At 33.5% G+C, this 16708-nt stretch overlaps 1 protein-coding gene across 8 annotated transcripts in view; it reads right to left on the bottom strand.

Moving 5' to 3' along the window:
• LOC126892391 (hepatocyte nuclear factor 4-gamma) overlaps window positions 1–16708 on the bottom strand; it is a 465924-nt gene that overhangs the window by 306059 nt on the left and 143157 nt on the right. Inside the window, exon 1 of one of the 8 annotated variants that reach the window (XM_050661916.1) lies at window positions 14080–14296. The exons of the other annotated variants lie outside the window; for them this stretch is intronic. Coding sequence (XP_050517873.1) covers window positions 14080–14140 — 61 coding nt within the window. The 5' untranslated portion in view covers window positions 14141–14296. Of the gene's footprint in view, window positions 1–14079; window positions 14297–16708 lie in introns of those variants that run through there. 8 annotated transcript variants of the gene reach the window in all.

The raw sequence follows: 16708 nt of genomic DNA, 5'->3' as shown, positions 1-16708 counted from the left end.
GTTTCAATCTTACTTGGATAATAGGAAACAACTGGTTAGAGCAAATGATACAGACTCTAGTCTCAAAAATGTTGTATGTGGGGTACCACACGGTTCAGTATTGGGTCCTCTACTTTTCCTTATCTTTATTAATGACATCACTAGCTTAAAAATCGATGGAAAAGTTTTTCTTTTTGCTGATGATACCAGTATCACTTGGAGCAACTCAAATATCGCAACTCTTCATGCTACTATAACTTCTGATCTACTTACAATAAAATCTTGGTCCGATTCAAATTTACTCTCTTTTAACGTAGATAAAACAGTAGCATTGTCCTATAAAGGAGCTCTTCAACCCTTACCTCTTCATAACAGCCAGATCAGTATCGTTGATTCTGTAAAGTTTCTTGGTATTTTTTTAGATAGCAATCTGAAATGGTCCCTTCATATTGATGTGTTAAGCAAGAAACTATCCTCAGCTTGCTTTGCAATAAGATCTGTTTCGAAGGAAATGAATTTAGCCTCTTGCAAAATAACATATTTTTCTTTGTTCGAGACACATCTTCGATATGGTCTCCCTTTTTGGGGTTCTGGTACGGCTGCCCAAACTGATGTTATTTTTAAATTACAAAAAAGAGCAATAAGATATCTGTTTGGCCTCAGAAGAACAACACATTGCAGAAGCTACTTCAAAGATCACAGGATTCTAACACTACCTTCTTTATATATTTTAGAAACTGTTTGCTTAATTCGTAAACATCTACATGTCTTTTCAGCAAGACCTAGACATGACTATTCCACCAGAAATTCTACCTTTGACATCTATTTACCGATCCCGTCCAGTGAGTTAGTAAAGAAATCTATATTATATTCTGCAAAAAAACTTTACAACCATCTCCCTCTACAACTTAAATCTGCAACATCTTTCCCCAAGTTCCGTAAAATGACTAAAGCCTATTTATCTGAAAGACCATATTATTCAACAGCAGAGTTTCTTAACCAATAACTAAGAAAGTACAGTATTCTTATTTATAAGTATAATCTTAATCTATATTTGAGTGTCATATGCAGCAGCTTAACTTAACTTATTAAATTTCTTAAGGTAGAATATGCAATTTGCAATTTTTTTTTTAAATTTTGCAATAGATTGTTACTGTTTTTTTTTTGTTTCTCTTCATTATTTTTATTTATGTAGACGATTTATATCATTTTAGTAAATTGTATTTGTTATTTGTTATTGTTCTTATTTATGATTCTTGTAAGCTTTGTCTATAAAATTGTTAAATTTTTCATGACAATAAAGCATATTTCTATTCTATTCTAAAGAAAGAAATGTCACGGATGAACTAGAGCCATCTACCGAAAAACAAAGTAAGTTATCCATCGAAGTAACACAGAAAACGACAATAAATATCGTTCCCATACCACCAGATTGACAACAGGTGGAATAGTTTCTTTGGTTACACCTTCTGAGATTTTCAAAATTTATAAATCAAACAGGATGCCGAGGAAATTAAGATGAGAGAATTTTAAATAATTCACAACTCATCTGCTCAGCGTGGTAAAAGTTCCAACAAGAAAGATTCCTTAATACTCCTACAAAAGAGTAAATGAATTAAAAATGTATAAACATTTTCAATTTCTTTGCAACACGAAAATGCAGCAGCTGCATAATACTCTGGTTAAATCGGAGAGTGCAGGAAGAGTCTATACCGGTTTCGGAGATCTTTTCCCCCTCATCAGTAGTTCCATATCCTCTTCTCTCCGATTTCCTCAGGCATAACATTTTGGGCCTTTCCGGATTGCAAAGAATTATTTGAAATTCTCTCATCTTAATTTCCTCGGCATCCTGTTTGATTTATAAATTTTGAAAATCTCGGGAGGTTGTAACCAAAGAAAGTATTCCACCTGTTGTCAATCTGGTGGTATGGGAACGATGTTTATTGTCGTTTTCTGTGCTACTTCGATTGATAACTTACTTTGGATTAATATAGTATAGTTTTTAAAAACAATAAATGTCTGTATATCTATATTTTATAATAAATAATGAAATCTAGAGTTGCCATAAAAAATAGTGAGCGCGAAATATGAATAGAGAGGAATGCATACCTGAGTATAATCTAATCTACTATTGAACTTAAAAAATCTTGAGGAAACATTTCAATAACAACAATTTTGTAAACACAAGCTCATTAAATTGAAAACAAAGTACCTAATTTAGTATTAATAAAATACTAATACTCTGGGCTAATTAGCAAAATTCATGGAAAAGTTATTTACCAGCAATTTTATTGCTGGAATCGAATTATAAGATCCTATATATTAATAATATAGGTATGCAAAGTCCGCAGATAGTGTGCTACTTTTTTTATAAACAAAATGGCGCCGACAAATCGTATTTTTTCAATTATTTCTCTATAACTCCGAAAATTTTAACTTTACAACAAAAACACCCAAACAAAAATTCACCGCAATTAAATTCTGCATAGAGATTTGTTTTTCACGATTTCCTCCGACGAAAATTTTCCTCGGAAAATGCGGGTTTTCCTAACGAAAACTCTAATTTTCAAATAAAGTTTTAGGTAAGTAATTATTAATCAATAATTAAATAACTTAGTGACATCAAAGCTTTCTTGGTATAGATTGTAATTCCAGAAGCCGGTGAAAATTAAACGAATATTTTAGCAACAATTCAATTATTAATAAACAATTTACTATCGCAATAATAACCAAAATAATCATGATACATTGATCAAACTTATAAAGATTATAAAGATGAGATGCTTATTTAATATTTTATCGACAAAATATAAATTTTTCTTTTTCTTGCATAATCTTTAAATTTTGAAAAAAAATAGTTATAATACGCTGGTCTAATTAGTAAAATACAAAGAAAGGTTATTTACCAGCAATTTTATTGCTGGAATCGAATTATAAGATCCTATATATTATTAATATAGGTATGCAAAGTCCGCAGATAGTGTGCTACTTTTTTTATAAACAAAATAGCGCCGACAAATCGTATTTTTTTCAATTATTGCTCTATAACTCCGAAGAATTTAACTTTACACCAAAAACACTCAAATAAAAATTCACCCCAATTTAATTCTACATAGAAGCATGTTTTTTCCGATTTGCTCCGACGAAAATTTTCCTCGGAAAATGTGGTTTTTCCCAATAAAATGTCGAATTTTCAAATAAATTTTTTGGGCCAATAATTATTTATCAATAATTATATAGCTTGGTGAAATAAAAGCTTTCTTGGTATAGATTATTAATGCAGAAGCCGGTGAAAATGAAACGAATATTTTAGCAACAATTCAATTGTTAATTAACAATTTACAGCCGCAATAACAACCAAAATAATCATGAGACATTGATCAAACTTAGAAAAATTATAAAGGTGTGATGCCTATTTAATATTTTGTCGACAAAATATAAATTTTTCATTTTTTCGCATAATCTTTAAATGTTAAAAAAAATTGTTATAAAAAAATTAACATTTCTCAGAAATTGTTTATTATATTCTAATTTTATAAAATACTTAAAATGCGTATTTCATAGGTCTTGAAAATGAATGCTTTAAAAAAATTTTCCAACCACTTGCAAAAAAGTTATGAAACAGCAAAATAAATATACGATTGCTTCGTTGTTTATAATTTGTTTTAATTGTTTCAAAGCTTAAAAGTGAGTCTATGGTACAATCTAATTACTCACAAAGAATGTCAAAAATTAGTGCAATGGTTATATTTTAATCAAAGATTAAAAATACTTTTTTTTGTAATTTTTAGCTCAAAAGTAGGCCTGATACAGAGTCGGAGCCAAAATGTTCACTCGAAGCGACTGACACGCAGCATACATTATTTATAAAAGTGTACGTCTCGCGCGGCCGGTCGTCGCTCCGAGTGAAAATTTTAGCTACAGTGCTGTATTATTCTACTTTCGCGCGTGTAAATTACAAAAAAAAATATATTTATAATCTTTAATTAAAATATAACCATTAAATTGATAATCGATATTTTTTTGTAAATAGTTAGCTTGTACATTATACTCACTTCTACGCTTTGAAAGAATTAAAAAATATATAAACACCGTAGTAATCGTATGTTTACTTTGCTGTTTCATAACTTTGTTGTAAATGGTTGCAAAAAAGTTTTAAAGCATTCATTTTCAAGATATTTGAAATGACATTCTAGCTATTTTTTAAAATTACAATATAATAAAAACTTTCTGAGAAACGTTAATTTAAGTTTTCACTCTAATGGCATATAACATATCCCACCAGAATGAAAACAATGGGAACCTTCTCTGGTTACACCTCCGAGGCTTCTACAATTTGCAAGCCATACGGATGCTGAGACTAAGGAAGATGAGGGAATTCTACAATTTACAATTCACGTCACATCTGCTCAGCGCGGTAAAGTTCCAACGAGACTGGTTCCCTTCATACTCCACACAGAGTAAATGTAAATCAAAAATGAATAACCATTTTCAATTTCGTTGCAAAACGAAAATACAGCCGAACCGTATTCCAGTCCAATCAGAGAGTGCTGCAAGCACCTCTAGCGGTTTCGAAACTTATTAGTCTCTCATCAGGAGGCACATATGCTGCTCTCCCCGATCCAACCAAAACAAACCCCAGCGTGCAGTCCCGAATTGCAACGAACGAAATGGCATAGATGCCCTAGCGGCAACTGCTAGCAAAAGACTAAGTTTTCACTCTAATGGCATATAACATATCCCACCAGAATGAAAACAATGGGAACCTTCTCTGGTTACACCTCCGAGGCTTCTACAATTTGCAAGATATGTGCCTCCTGATGAGAGACTAATAAGTTTCGAAACCGGTAGAGGTGCTTGCAGCACTCTCTGATGGGACTGGAATATGGTTCGGCTGTATTTTCGTTTTGCAACGAAATTGAAAATGGTTATTCATTTTTGATTTACATTTACTCTGTGTGGAGTATGAAGGGAACCAGTCTCGTTGGAACTTTACCGCGCTGAGCAGATGTGACGTGAATTGTAAATTGTAGAATTCCCTCATCTTCCTTAGTCTCAGCATCCGTATGGCTTGCAAATTGTAGAAGCCTCGGAGGTGTAACCAGAGAAGGTTCCCATTGTTTTCATTCTGGTGGGATATGTTATATGCCATTAGAGTGAAAACTTAGTCTTTTGCTAGCAGTTGCCGCTAGGGCATCTATGCCATTTCGTTCGTTGCAATTCGGGACTGCACGCTGGGGTTTGTTTTGGTTGGATCGGGGAGAGCAGCATATGTGCCTCCTGATGAGAGACTAATAAGTTTCGAAACCGGTAGAGGTGCTTGCAGCACTCTCTGATTGGACTGGAATATGGTTCGGCTGTATTTTCGTTTTGCAACGAAATTGAAAATGGTTATTCAGTTTTGATTTACATTTACTCTGTGTGGAGTATGAAGGGAACCAGTCTCGTTGGAACTTTACCGCGCTGAGCAGATGTGACGTGAATTGTAAATTGTAGAATTCCCTCATCTTCCTTAGTCTCAGCATCCGTATGGCTTGCAAATTGTAGAAGCCTCGGAGGTGTAACCAGAGAAGGTTCCCATTGTTTTCATTCTGGTGGGATATGTTATATGCCACTAGAGTGAAAACTTAGTATTTTGCTAGCAGTTGCCGCTAGGGCATCTATGCCATTTCGTTCGTTGCAATTCGGGACTGCACGCTGGGGTTTGTTTTGGTTGGATCGGGGAGAGCAGCATATGTGCCTCCTGATGAGAGACTAATAAGTTTCGAAACCGGTAGAGGTGCTTGCAGCACTCTCTGATTGGACTGGAATATGGTTCGGCTGTATTTTCGTTTTGCAACGAAATTGAAAATGGTTATTCATTTTTAAACGTTAATTTGTTTATAACTATTTTTTTTAACATTTAAGATTATGCCAAAAAAATAAAAAATTTATATTTTGTCGACAAAATGTTAAATAGGCATCTCATATTTATAAGATTTCAAAGTTTGATCAGTGTATCATAATTATTTTGGTTATTATTGCGACCGTAAATTATTAATTAACAATTGAATTGTTGCTAAAATATTCGTTTAATTTTCATCAGCTTCTGGAACTATAATCTAAACCAAGAAGGCTTTTAAGGGCCGGTATTTCAATAGCTACTTAAGCTTTTGCTGAGCTAAGCCTGTGTCAAAAGTTAAGGAGAAGCTTAAGCCGGGTGCCGTATTTCCATCATTTCCTTAACTAAACTGATGCTCAACTGTAAAGTCAATTGGTTTGGTACCTCTGAATACGTCAAAATGCCAAAACTAACTGTTCTGAGGTAAAAACCACTACTGTTGACGTTTAATTTTATCTTGTCATCGGTATCAATGTCATTTACTTCACTAATTTTGTGTACATGGTGCATGTGTTATTAGTTTATTTTATTGTCGATATTTTCTCTGGTTATATTGTTATTGTTATTTTGCATAAGCAATAGATCCGTCTTTGTAATTTTGTTGATATATTCCTTAAAATGTCAAATTCGAATGTAAGTTTATTTTTGTAAAATAAATATACCTACCAAGCATTGTAGAAATAAATAATTTTCATGTGCCTACACCTTCCAAAAGTAGTAAGAATTTTAATAATCGTTATTACGATTAATAAATTAATATATTAATAGATTATTTAATAATCTAATAATAACATTATTACTCAAAAGTTGGTTTTCAAAATAACTCTCTAATTAATAATCTATAGAAATAACCTCAAAAAACAGAAAACAAATTTTAAGCAAAGGCTTAAACCAACTCCTGCGAGAGCTTAGGGCCGGTATTTCAATAGCTACTTAAGCTTTTGCTTAGCTAAGCCTGTGTCAAAAGTTAAGGAGAAGCTTAAGCCGGATGCCGTATTTCCATCATTTCCTAACTAAACTGATGCTCAACTGTAAAGTTAATTGGTTTGGTACCTCTGAATACGTCAAAATGCCAGAACTAACTGTTCTGAGGTAAAAACCACTACTGTTGACGTTTAATTTTATATTGCCATCTTATCAATATCAATGTCAATTACTTCACTTAATTTTGTGTACATGGTACATGTGTTGTTAGTTTATATTTTCTCTGGTTATATTTTATTGTTATTTTGCATAAGCGATAGATCCGTCTTTGTAATTTTGTTTATTGGATATATTCCAATACCTACCAAGCATTGCAGAAATAAATAATTTTCATGTGCCTACACCTTCCAAAAGTAGTAAAAATTTTAATAATCGTTATTACGGTTAATAAGTTAATAGATTAATAGATTATTATTTAATAATCTACTAATAACGTTATTACTCAAAAGTTGGTTTTCAAAATAACTTTCTAATTAATAATCTATAGAAATAACCTCAAAAAAACAGAAAACAAATTTTAAGCAAAGGCTTAAACCAACTCCCTCGCGAGCTTAAAATTATTTGGTTTAAGCCTAGGCTTAAGCCTCAAATTGAAGTGGAAATACAGGCATCTAAGCTTAAGCAAAGGCTTAAAGTAAGCTTTGGCTTAAGTGAGGTTGGAAATACCGGCCCTTAAAATTATTTGGTTTAAGCCTAGGCTTAAGCCTCAAATTGAAGTGGAAATACAGGCATCTAAGCTTAAGCAAAGGCTTAAAGTAAGCTTTGGCTTAAGTGAGGTTGGAAATACCGGCCCTAAGTCACCAACTTATTTAAATATTGGTAGATAATTACTTATCTAAAACTTTATTTGCAAATTAAAGATTTTGTTAAAAAAACCCGCATTTTCCGCAGAAATGCAGAATTTAATCACGGTGAATTTTTATTTGAGAGTTTTTGTTGTAAAATTAAAATCTTCGGAGTTATAGAGTAATAATTGAAAAAAACACGATTTTCGGGCGCCACTTTGTTTATAAAAAAAAGTAGCACACTATCTGAAGACTTTGCATACCTATATTATTAATATTTAGGATCTTATAATTCGATTAAAGCAATAAAATTGCTGGTAAATAACTTTTCCCAAAAATGGCCTATTCTCCGATAATCAGCCCAGACTATAAATAAATACTAAATTAATTGGTTTTTCGTCTAGCAGTGAAAACTTTATCTAAAGATGAGACACATTTTTTGAATTAAATTAAGAAAATATTATTCAAAATTGTGGGTCAAACGTAAAGCCAATGCATTTACATCTTAGTATTAATAAACCTGATTATGTTGTCAGATTTCATTCATTATTTTGGAACTTCTTTAAATTGGCTCATCAAGCTATCGCATGATTTGAGACTTCCTATCATTTGTTTGCTGAAATTTACTTCAGAAGATAATTTAGTAAATAAGAACAGATACCACTGGATCTCATAGATTAAGCAATATTTTCAGACAGTGAATTCTTTTGGAAGAGAAAAATTTCTAATTGATTGGAGTAACATACAAAAAAAGCATTTTAAAAAAATATATGGATGTGCTTGGTCTAGATCTAGATGACATCAAAGGAGTTGCCCAATCAACATTCTCAACTGTTTACAAATATTTATCCGTAGATACCACATTACCACAATACAGCAATATCAATAATTTCAAATTCTCATAAAATAAATCGTACCATGGCGCAACTTGAACATCTAATCGCTATGTGTTAAAATTCACCTATAATGGTATAACCTAGCACATGCGACCATCGAAAATTTGTCCCATTTGCAAAACAAAAAAAAAAGAAAAGAAATACAAAGAAAGACAATAAAAGTAACAAAATGTGATCCAAAAGATTTCCATGTTAAAATGGAACTGGTAGGACACATAGGAAGAATGGAAGACAACCGTTGGACGAAGCAAATTCTTGAATAGCGACGAATGAAGAGACGCAGATGCAGACCTCAACCAGATGGACTGGTGGTACCAAGCGAATGGCTGGCCACGACTGGGTGTAAAAAACAACGAACATAAATAAATGACACACCTAAGGGAGGCTTACTTCCGACGATGAATGGAATAGCTGTTCATGATGATGACTGTTCAATCTATTTTTTAAGAGCCATTACTATTTGAAAGTGAAGTACTAATAATTAACGGAAGTACTGTTAACAACATAAAATATGCAGATGACACCGTAATTATGGTAAGCTCTGCTGAACAACTCCTCCTCCTCCTCAGTCGTTTGCTCAATGCTGAGTGTCGTGATTTCCTACAATACGAGCAACTATCTCTTTCCATCGGCTTCTGTCCTGAGCTTCCCTCGTGGATTCAGAGAATGTTTTTCCACTGGCTTTCTGTACTTGATCCATCCATCGAGTAGGTGAGCGACCTCTACTTCTGCGCCCTTCAACGTTTCCCGAAATTATAAGTCTCTCAAGATTATCATCACTTCTTCTTGCAATATGGCCGAAAATTTTTAAGACGGTGGAGAGGCAAATAAAGGAAAGTCGAGTCTGAATATTAAGCTCTTGGAGGATTGAGTGATTTGTTCTGTGTTCCGTCCATGAGATCCGAAGCATTCTTCTCCAGCACCACATTTCAAAGGCTTCAATCCTTTTTCTGTCGTCCGATTTCATTGTCCATGTTTCGGATTCGTAATTAAATATGGGAAAAATTAAGGCACGTACTAATCTTATTTTGGTGTTCTTCGACAAGGAGCGATCTTTCCAGATTTTCGATAATCGACTCATAGTGTTTTTGGCCATGCCTATTCTCCTACGTATTTCTGTTTCACAAGATCCTGTATTACTGATGTAGGATCCTAGATAAATGAACTCGTTAACCACTTCAACCTGGTCTAAGGCTCCTGTTGTCTGAAGTGAATTTGAATAATCTACTATCATAATTTTTGTTTTTTGTTTATTGATCTTGAGACCACATCTATTGCTTTCGGCTTCCACTAGCTGCAGCAGGCTGGACATTTCTTCCTCGGATGCAGTTATTAATGTTGTATCATCTGCATATCTGAGATATGAGATCTTCTTTCCTGCGATAGAAATACCGCCACTCCATTTGTCGAGTGCTTTTCTCATTATATATTCCCATAGAAATTAAAAATGCTTGGAGATAGAATACATCCTTGTCGGACTCCTCTACCTATTTTAAAATGATCGGACTTATGGTTTTCAATTCTTATTCTGGTTTCAATGTTCTCATATAGGCTTTTCACCAGAGCTGACAGATATCAGGAACCCCCATCTCATGTAGAACCTTCCACAAAACTGTCCAGTTTACACAGTCAAATGCCTTCTAATAATCCAGAAAGCAGATGATCATCGAAATTTTGAATTCTCGTGCTTTCTCAATAAGTTGTCGCATATTAAGAATTTGCTCCCTTGTGCCTTTACCCTTCACGAAGCCTGCCTGTTCTTGTGGTATTTGTCTATCCAGGTATGTCTGCATGCGACACTTGATGATTCTCAACAGAATTTTACTTGGGTGTGAAATTAGTGAAATTGAACAACTCCAACTACTGCTAAACAAAAAAACTCTCTCTGTAAAAATTATGGACTGCAAATGAATATAAAAAGACTGAACATACAAATATGATAATAACTAAGAAAACAAATAGGTACGCAAAAACATACATTTGGGAAAAGTACAGACAGAAAGGGTTGATAAATACAAATACTTTGGAATCTGGATTTGAGAAAATAATGATCAAACAACAGAAATAAGGGCCAGGATAGAACTAGCAAAAAATGCGTTTGTAAAAATGAAAATAATTCTCTGCAATAGAAACTATTAGATTAGGGCCGAAACTAAGGGCTCTGAGATGCTACGTGCTTTCTGGACACTGAAACAAGAACACTAAATAAGCTGCAGTCAATTCAAATGTGGTGCTACAGAAGGATGCTTAGAATAACATAGATACAGAAGAAAACGAACATAGAAGAGAAATGGGCAAATAATACGAAATAACACAATAACAAACAGAAAGTTACAATGTCTCGGACACATAATGAGGGGACAGCCATATGAAATGTTAAGACTGATAATACAGGGAAACATAACATGTTCGCATATCAGCTAAGAATATGCGTTCACTACTATACATCAAGAAATTTACTACCAATGTTGCTGTCACTGAATATATCTTGAAGTACAGGACAACATATCTAAAACTTGTCAGGTCAGCTAAAAAAGCCTATTATCAAAATCGTCTGGGAAGCTCTAAAATTGTTGCAAAAGAAACTTGGTCTATAATAAACGATCTTCGAAATAAAACTCACACAGCTCAATCATTTTCCCTTCCAAATCCTGAAAGTCTAAACGACTACTTCGTTAATGTGAGTAAAAATATAAGATCAACAATTTTACCGCAACAAGATCCCATTTCCTATCTTCCTAATTCAAGAAAGGTCTCGAATTCATTCTTTTTACGACCAGTCGATAACTCTGAACTGATCCAAACAATCGATAGTATCAAAAGTAAATTATCCTGTAGTACTGATGGACTATCTATAAGAATTTTCTCTAATCTCACAGAAAATGTGTTGGAAATCCTCCTCTCACTAATTAATGATTCCTTCGAAAAAGGTAAATTTCCAGAGTGCCTAAAGACAGCCATTATTATTCCTCTTCATAAGGGTGGCGAAAAATCTGATGCCTGCAACTATAGACCTATTACCTTACTACCGGTGCTCTCCAAAATTATTGAGAGACTCATTAAAACTCGACTTATGTCCTTAATCGTTGATAACAACATTTTACCACAAAATCAGTTCGGCTTTTTAACAAATAAATGTACCACTGATGCCATGTTTTCTGTACTACATGAGGTTTACCAAACACTAAACAATAATCTTTATACTGCCACTGTTTTCTGCGACTATGCCAAAGCTTTTGATTGTGTAAATCACGACAGCTTAATTACAAAACTAAATTTCTATGGAATTCGTGGTATTTCTTTGAATTGGTGCCAGTCCTACTTGAATAGTAGGAAACAACTAGTTAGAGCAAATGATACTGACTCTAGTCTCAAAAACATTGTATGTGGAGTACCACAAGGTTCAGTATTGGGTCCTCTACTGTTCCTTATCTTTATAAATGACATCACTAATTTAAAAATCAATGGAAAAATTTTTCTTTTTGCTGATGATACCAGTATCACTTGGAGCAACTCAACTATTGCATCTCTTCATGAAACTATAACTTCAGATCTACTGACGATAAAGACCTGGTCTGACTCTAATTTACTCTCTTTTAACGTAAATAAAACAGTAGCATTATCATATAAAGGAGCTCTTCAACCTTTGCCTCTTAATAACAGCCAGATCATTACCGTTGATTCTGTAAAATTTCTTGGTATTTTTTTAGACAGCAACCTCAAATGGTCCCTTCATATCGATTCGTTAAGTAAGAAACTCGCCTCAGCTTGCTATGCAATCAGATCTGTCTCAAGGAAACTCAATTTAGCATCTTCTAAAATAACATATTTTTCGTTGTTCGAGTCTCATCTTCGATATGGTCTTCCTTTTTGGGGTTCTAGTACAGCTGCTCAATTTGATGTCATTTTTAGATTGCAAAAAAGGGCAATAAGATATATGTTTGGCCTCAGAAGATCTACACATTGCAGAAGTTACTTCAGAGATCACGAAATTTTAACACTTCCACCTTTATATATTCTAGAAACGGTTTGTTTAATTCGTAAACACCTTCATGTCTTTCCATCAAGGCCCAATCATCTTTACTCTACCAGAAATTCAATCTTTGATATTTATTTACCGATTCCATCCACTGAGTTAGTAAAGAAATCTATATTATATTCCGCAAACAAACTGTACAATCATCTTCCGTTACAACTTAAATCTGCAACATCTTTCCCTAAGTTCCGTAAAATGACAAAAGCCTATCAATCCAAAAGACCATATTATTCAATAGAAGAATTTCTCAATGAATAACTAAGAATCTATGGAAATTAATAAACTGAAAAATACAGATATAATTCTGAATGACCAACTCGAGACAAACAGCTCCCCACTCCTCAACCTCTTCAGTTGAAGACTTAAAAAGGCAAACACATTGTAAACTATATCACTTGAGAAAGGCACTCTGCCGAAACAGCTGTAGTCACTTAGTTATAATAAATTTTGTGGAAGTATAGAAAACAAACGTTTTCAGTGTTTTATTGTTAGATAAAATGAACTTCTATCAAGTAACGGTCGAATCCATCAATTAACTAAGAAAATTGGGTTTCATACGCAGTAGCATAAATTTGTCAGTTCCTTATGTTGTACCTATTTTATTTTATTTGTTGTATGTTCAATTTGCAATTTATATAAATTTTGCAATAAATTGTTTTTGTCTTGCTTTTATATTTTATACTGTACATTATTGACGATTTATCTAATTTTAGTAAATTGTAGTTGTTATTTGTTATTTATATTATGTTTTTATTTTGACTGTATGTAAGCTTTGTCCATAAAATTGTAAAAATTTTCAGTGGCAATAAAGCATATTTCTATTCTATAAGAGAAAGAAGGAGTATAGAAAGAAGGAGATTGTCATGGTTGCAAAGATTGAAAGGACTGGTTTAAATGCGGGTCCATAGAACTTTTCAGGGCAGCGGTAGATATAGTAAAGGTAGTGATGATGATGTCCAACCTCCAAGTGGGAGACTGACTTAAAGAAGAAGAAACCTATCTAGATTAACCTATCTAGATTATACGCAAACATAAAAAATATTGGAATTCTAGAATTGTCATTAAAAAAGTGATGAAAGCGAAACATGAAAGGGATGCAAACCTCAACATAATCTAATCTACCAAAATTTAACTTAAAAACTTGGAGGAAACTAATAAGGAAATATTTCAATAACAAACGTTTCACAAAAACAAGCTCATCAAATTGAAAACAAAGTAATTAATATTAAGTTAAAAAAAATACAGAAAAACGACTATGGACGAAAATTAATGAGCTTTTCGTCTAGCTGAGTCGTGAAAAGTTTATTTAAAGATCAGACACATTTCTTGAATAATTAATTAAGAAAATATTATTCAAAATTGTGGGTCAAACGTTGATAAAACCAATGCATTTGTAGAATTTTGGTCGAAAGTTGTGAAACAATTCGGAGACGGTTACCACTAATTAAAAAAGCAAAGAATACATTATAAAAACCATGAATAATCAAATAATTAACATAAAATCGAAAAAAAGGTTACCTTGACCCAAGTCAGTAGCTACTAACACATCCATGTCCATAACAATATAATCACGAAACATAACTATTGCATTAACTTGACGAAAATTTGATTGAGGAATACGCACCACGGACGGCAGTACCTTCAGGATAGTAGTACCCGCGAAAGAGCGCGTCGAAAACTTACTGACGCAGTATCGAAAGCTACCGGTCAGCTAAGGCTCGCTGGTACTATACTAACTGCGGTACCGCAGACTGAAATCATATTAAGCACTTAAAAAAAACTAGTTATTAATGTAATAAATGTAGACGCCACTATTCGGTTGGAGGTTATGTAATTATACAGAGTGTTTGATGTCACAGATGACATTCAAATGCAAAAACCGGTTAGGCGAGTGCCATAAAGACTAAACGTAGCTATAAACTGAGGAAAAAATGAAGATTGATAGGCTGGTATGTTTAATAAATCAATTAAGTCCTAACTTCATGTCACGTATCGTTCACGTGTATATTTTAGAGGTTTTATCATATATTTCTGGTTAGTTTACGATTGGTATCTGCATATGTAACTTGCGACTTGACAACTATATATTACATCAACTAAGTACAAAGCTTTAAAATTAAAATTGTTTTTTAATCAAAGGCATTTTTGTCCTGCTTGGCTGCTTTGCATCGTTAAAGTCCTTTATAGGTAGGGTTACCATACGTCCGGATTTCGTCCGGACAGTCCGGATTTGAAAGACATGTCCGGATATGAGAAATGTCCGGATTTTTTTCTTTACTAAAAAAAAAATGGAAAATACTTGGTCCAACGGCGGGAAATTTCATTCTGTGGTAAATCAAATGGTTAAGGCTACAAGGCTACCTGGAAAGATATGGAAAAGAGCGCTTTAACTATAATCAGCGTTGTGCAGCATTCAGTCAATATGGATGAATTATTTGATGAGCGCTCGTCACTTCTCCAAGTCCTAAAAAAGCTGATACCTAAATGGCCTTTACTACCTAAGGAACAAACCCCAAGCACTCAGACAAATGGCAAGAAATATTTTAAGCATTTTCTAAAAGCAGCGTTTCCTTTACGAATATTTTTAAAATAGTAGAATTTATATTTTGTCTGCCTGGTACTTCGGCTCCTACTGAACGTATTTTTCGATTATGAATTTTATATGGACGGCTGAAAGAGGAAGATTATCTCTGCCTGTTGTAAAGGAGCTTCTCAATATTAAAGCAAATTATGTAATGTCATGTTCCGAATTCCATGACAAAAGAAAAAATGACAAGCCACTTGTCAAAAAATTATGTCTTCTGAAAAGTACGAAAGAAGAACAGATGGAGAGCATCCTATCCCTGGGCCCAGTACAGACTAAGCATTTCGCATATAATATGTACATGTAATGTAGAGGTAGCAGCACAGTCAAATTCACATTTTACATTTTCTACAACCCCTTGGACTACCCCTGTCCGGATTTGGCCTTAATAAATTATGGTAACCCTATTTATAGGGCAAAATATTTTTTAAGACCGACCAGAAAATGTACATACACTTTCTGGATAATGTTTTGTCCAGAAAATACCGTTTTGGCGGTCAAGACCGAAAAGTGAACGTTCAGTAGATCTAAGATCTAATCTTACGCTAAATCTTACGTAGGTTTGCGTATTAATTATTAAGTCTATGTATTCTTCGTTTCGTGACCTACCTCTTCTTCATTTCCTTTATTTGTACTTTTTTCATTGTTATTATTTTTGTATACTCGTCATTTAACTATTTATCTAAATGTTGTTTCCACCGTCTTAATATCTATTGGTCATCAAATATCATTTTTCCTTCTTTATCTTTGTAAGAAGTGGGCTGCGGTTTATATTCACTTTTTTATTTTTAATGCCTTGATGATCATTTTTATGGCATTCTTGTAAATCTTTCAACTTATCTTCATATCATTTCCTCTTTTTGTTTGGTAATGTTGTACTGGTTTTTCCTCTTTGCTCTACGTAATGTGTTTACACCTTTTTTTGTTTTAGTTTTAAACTTTCCAATCGTAGCTTGATGGGGCTTTTCTATTTCTATTTGATGTTTATCGTCGATCTATGTCATTTGTTGTTTCTTGACTTGCTCGTGTCATCTGCTATTACTTTTACAATATATAAATATGCCCCATGTTTTTCTACATTGTTATTTTCAATAACAAGTTCCATTTTTTATTAAGTGTCAACTGGTATTAATTTTTTCTTCTTCAGTTTGTAATCTGACTAGCTTGTTTGTTTTACAATTTTCTCCGTTTCTGTTTCTGTTTATAGGTATCATCTGTTTCATTTTAATTCCCACTAAAAAGCGGTTTGATTCTGCATCATTCTCTACTAAAACATGGCCTATTTGATTTGACGCTTGACCATCCAGCGATCTGCAAGTGCACTTATGGATCTCCTTCCCCTGAAAGTAGCTGCTTTTTATTAAAAAAATTTTTATTTGCAAAAGCAATTAGCATGTGACCATTTTCATTCTTTGCTGAATCCAGCTGTATCTCCCTAGGCATAAATATGTCCTCTGTAAGTATTTTAGCATTGGCATCTCCAAGAACTATTTAAATATAATACAGTGGAACCTCGATTATCCGTCTCTCCATTAACGTCACCTCTGTTAACCGTCAGGGTAC

Source organism: Diabrotica virgifera, chromosome 9, assembly GCF_917563875.1.
Source record: "Diabrotica virgifera virgifera chromosome 9, PGI_DIABVI_V3a".
Taxonomy (NCBI): domain Eukaryota; kingdom Metazoa; phylum Arthropoda; class Insecta; order Coleoptera; family Chrysomelidae; genus Diabrotica; species Diabrotica virgifera.
This window is presented reverse-complemented; position numbering and strand designations above follow the sequence as displayed.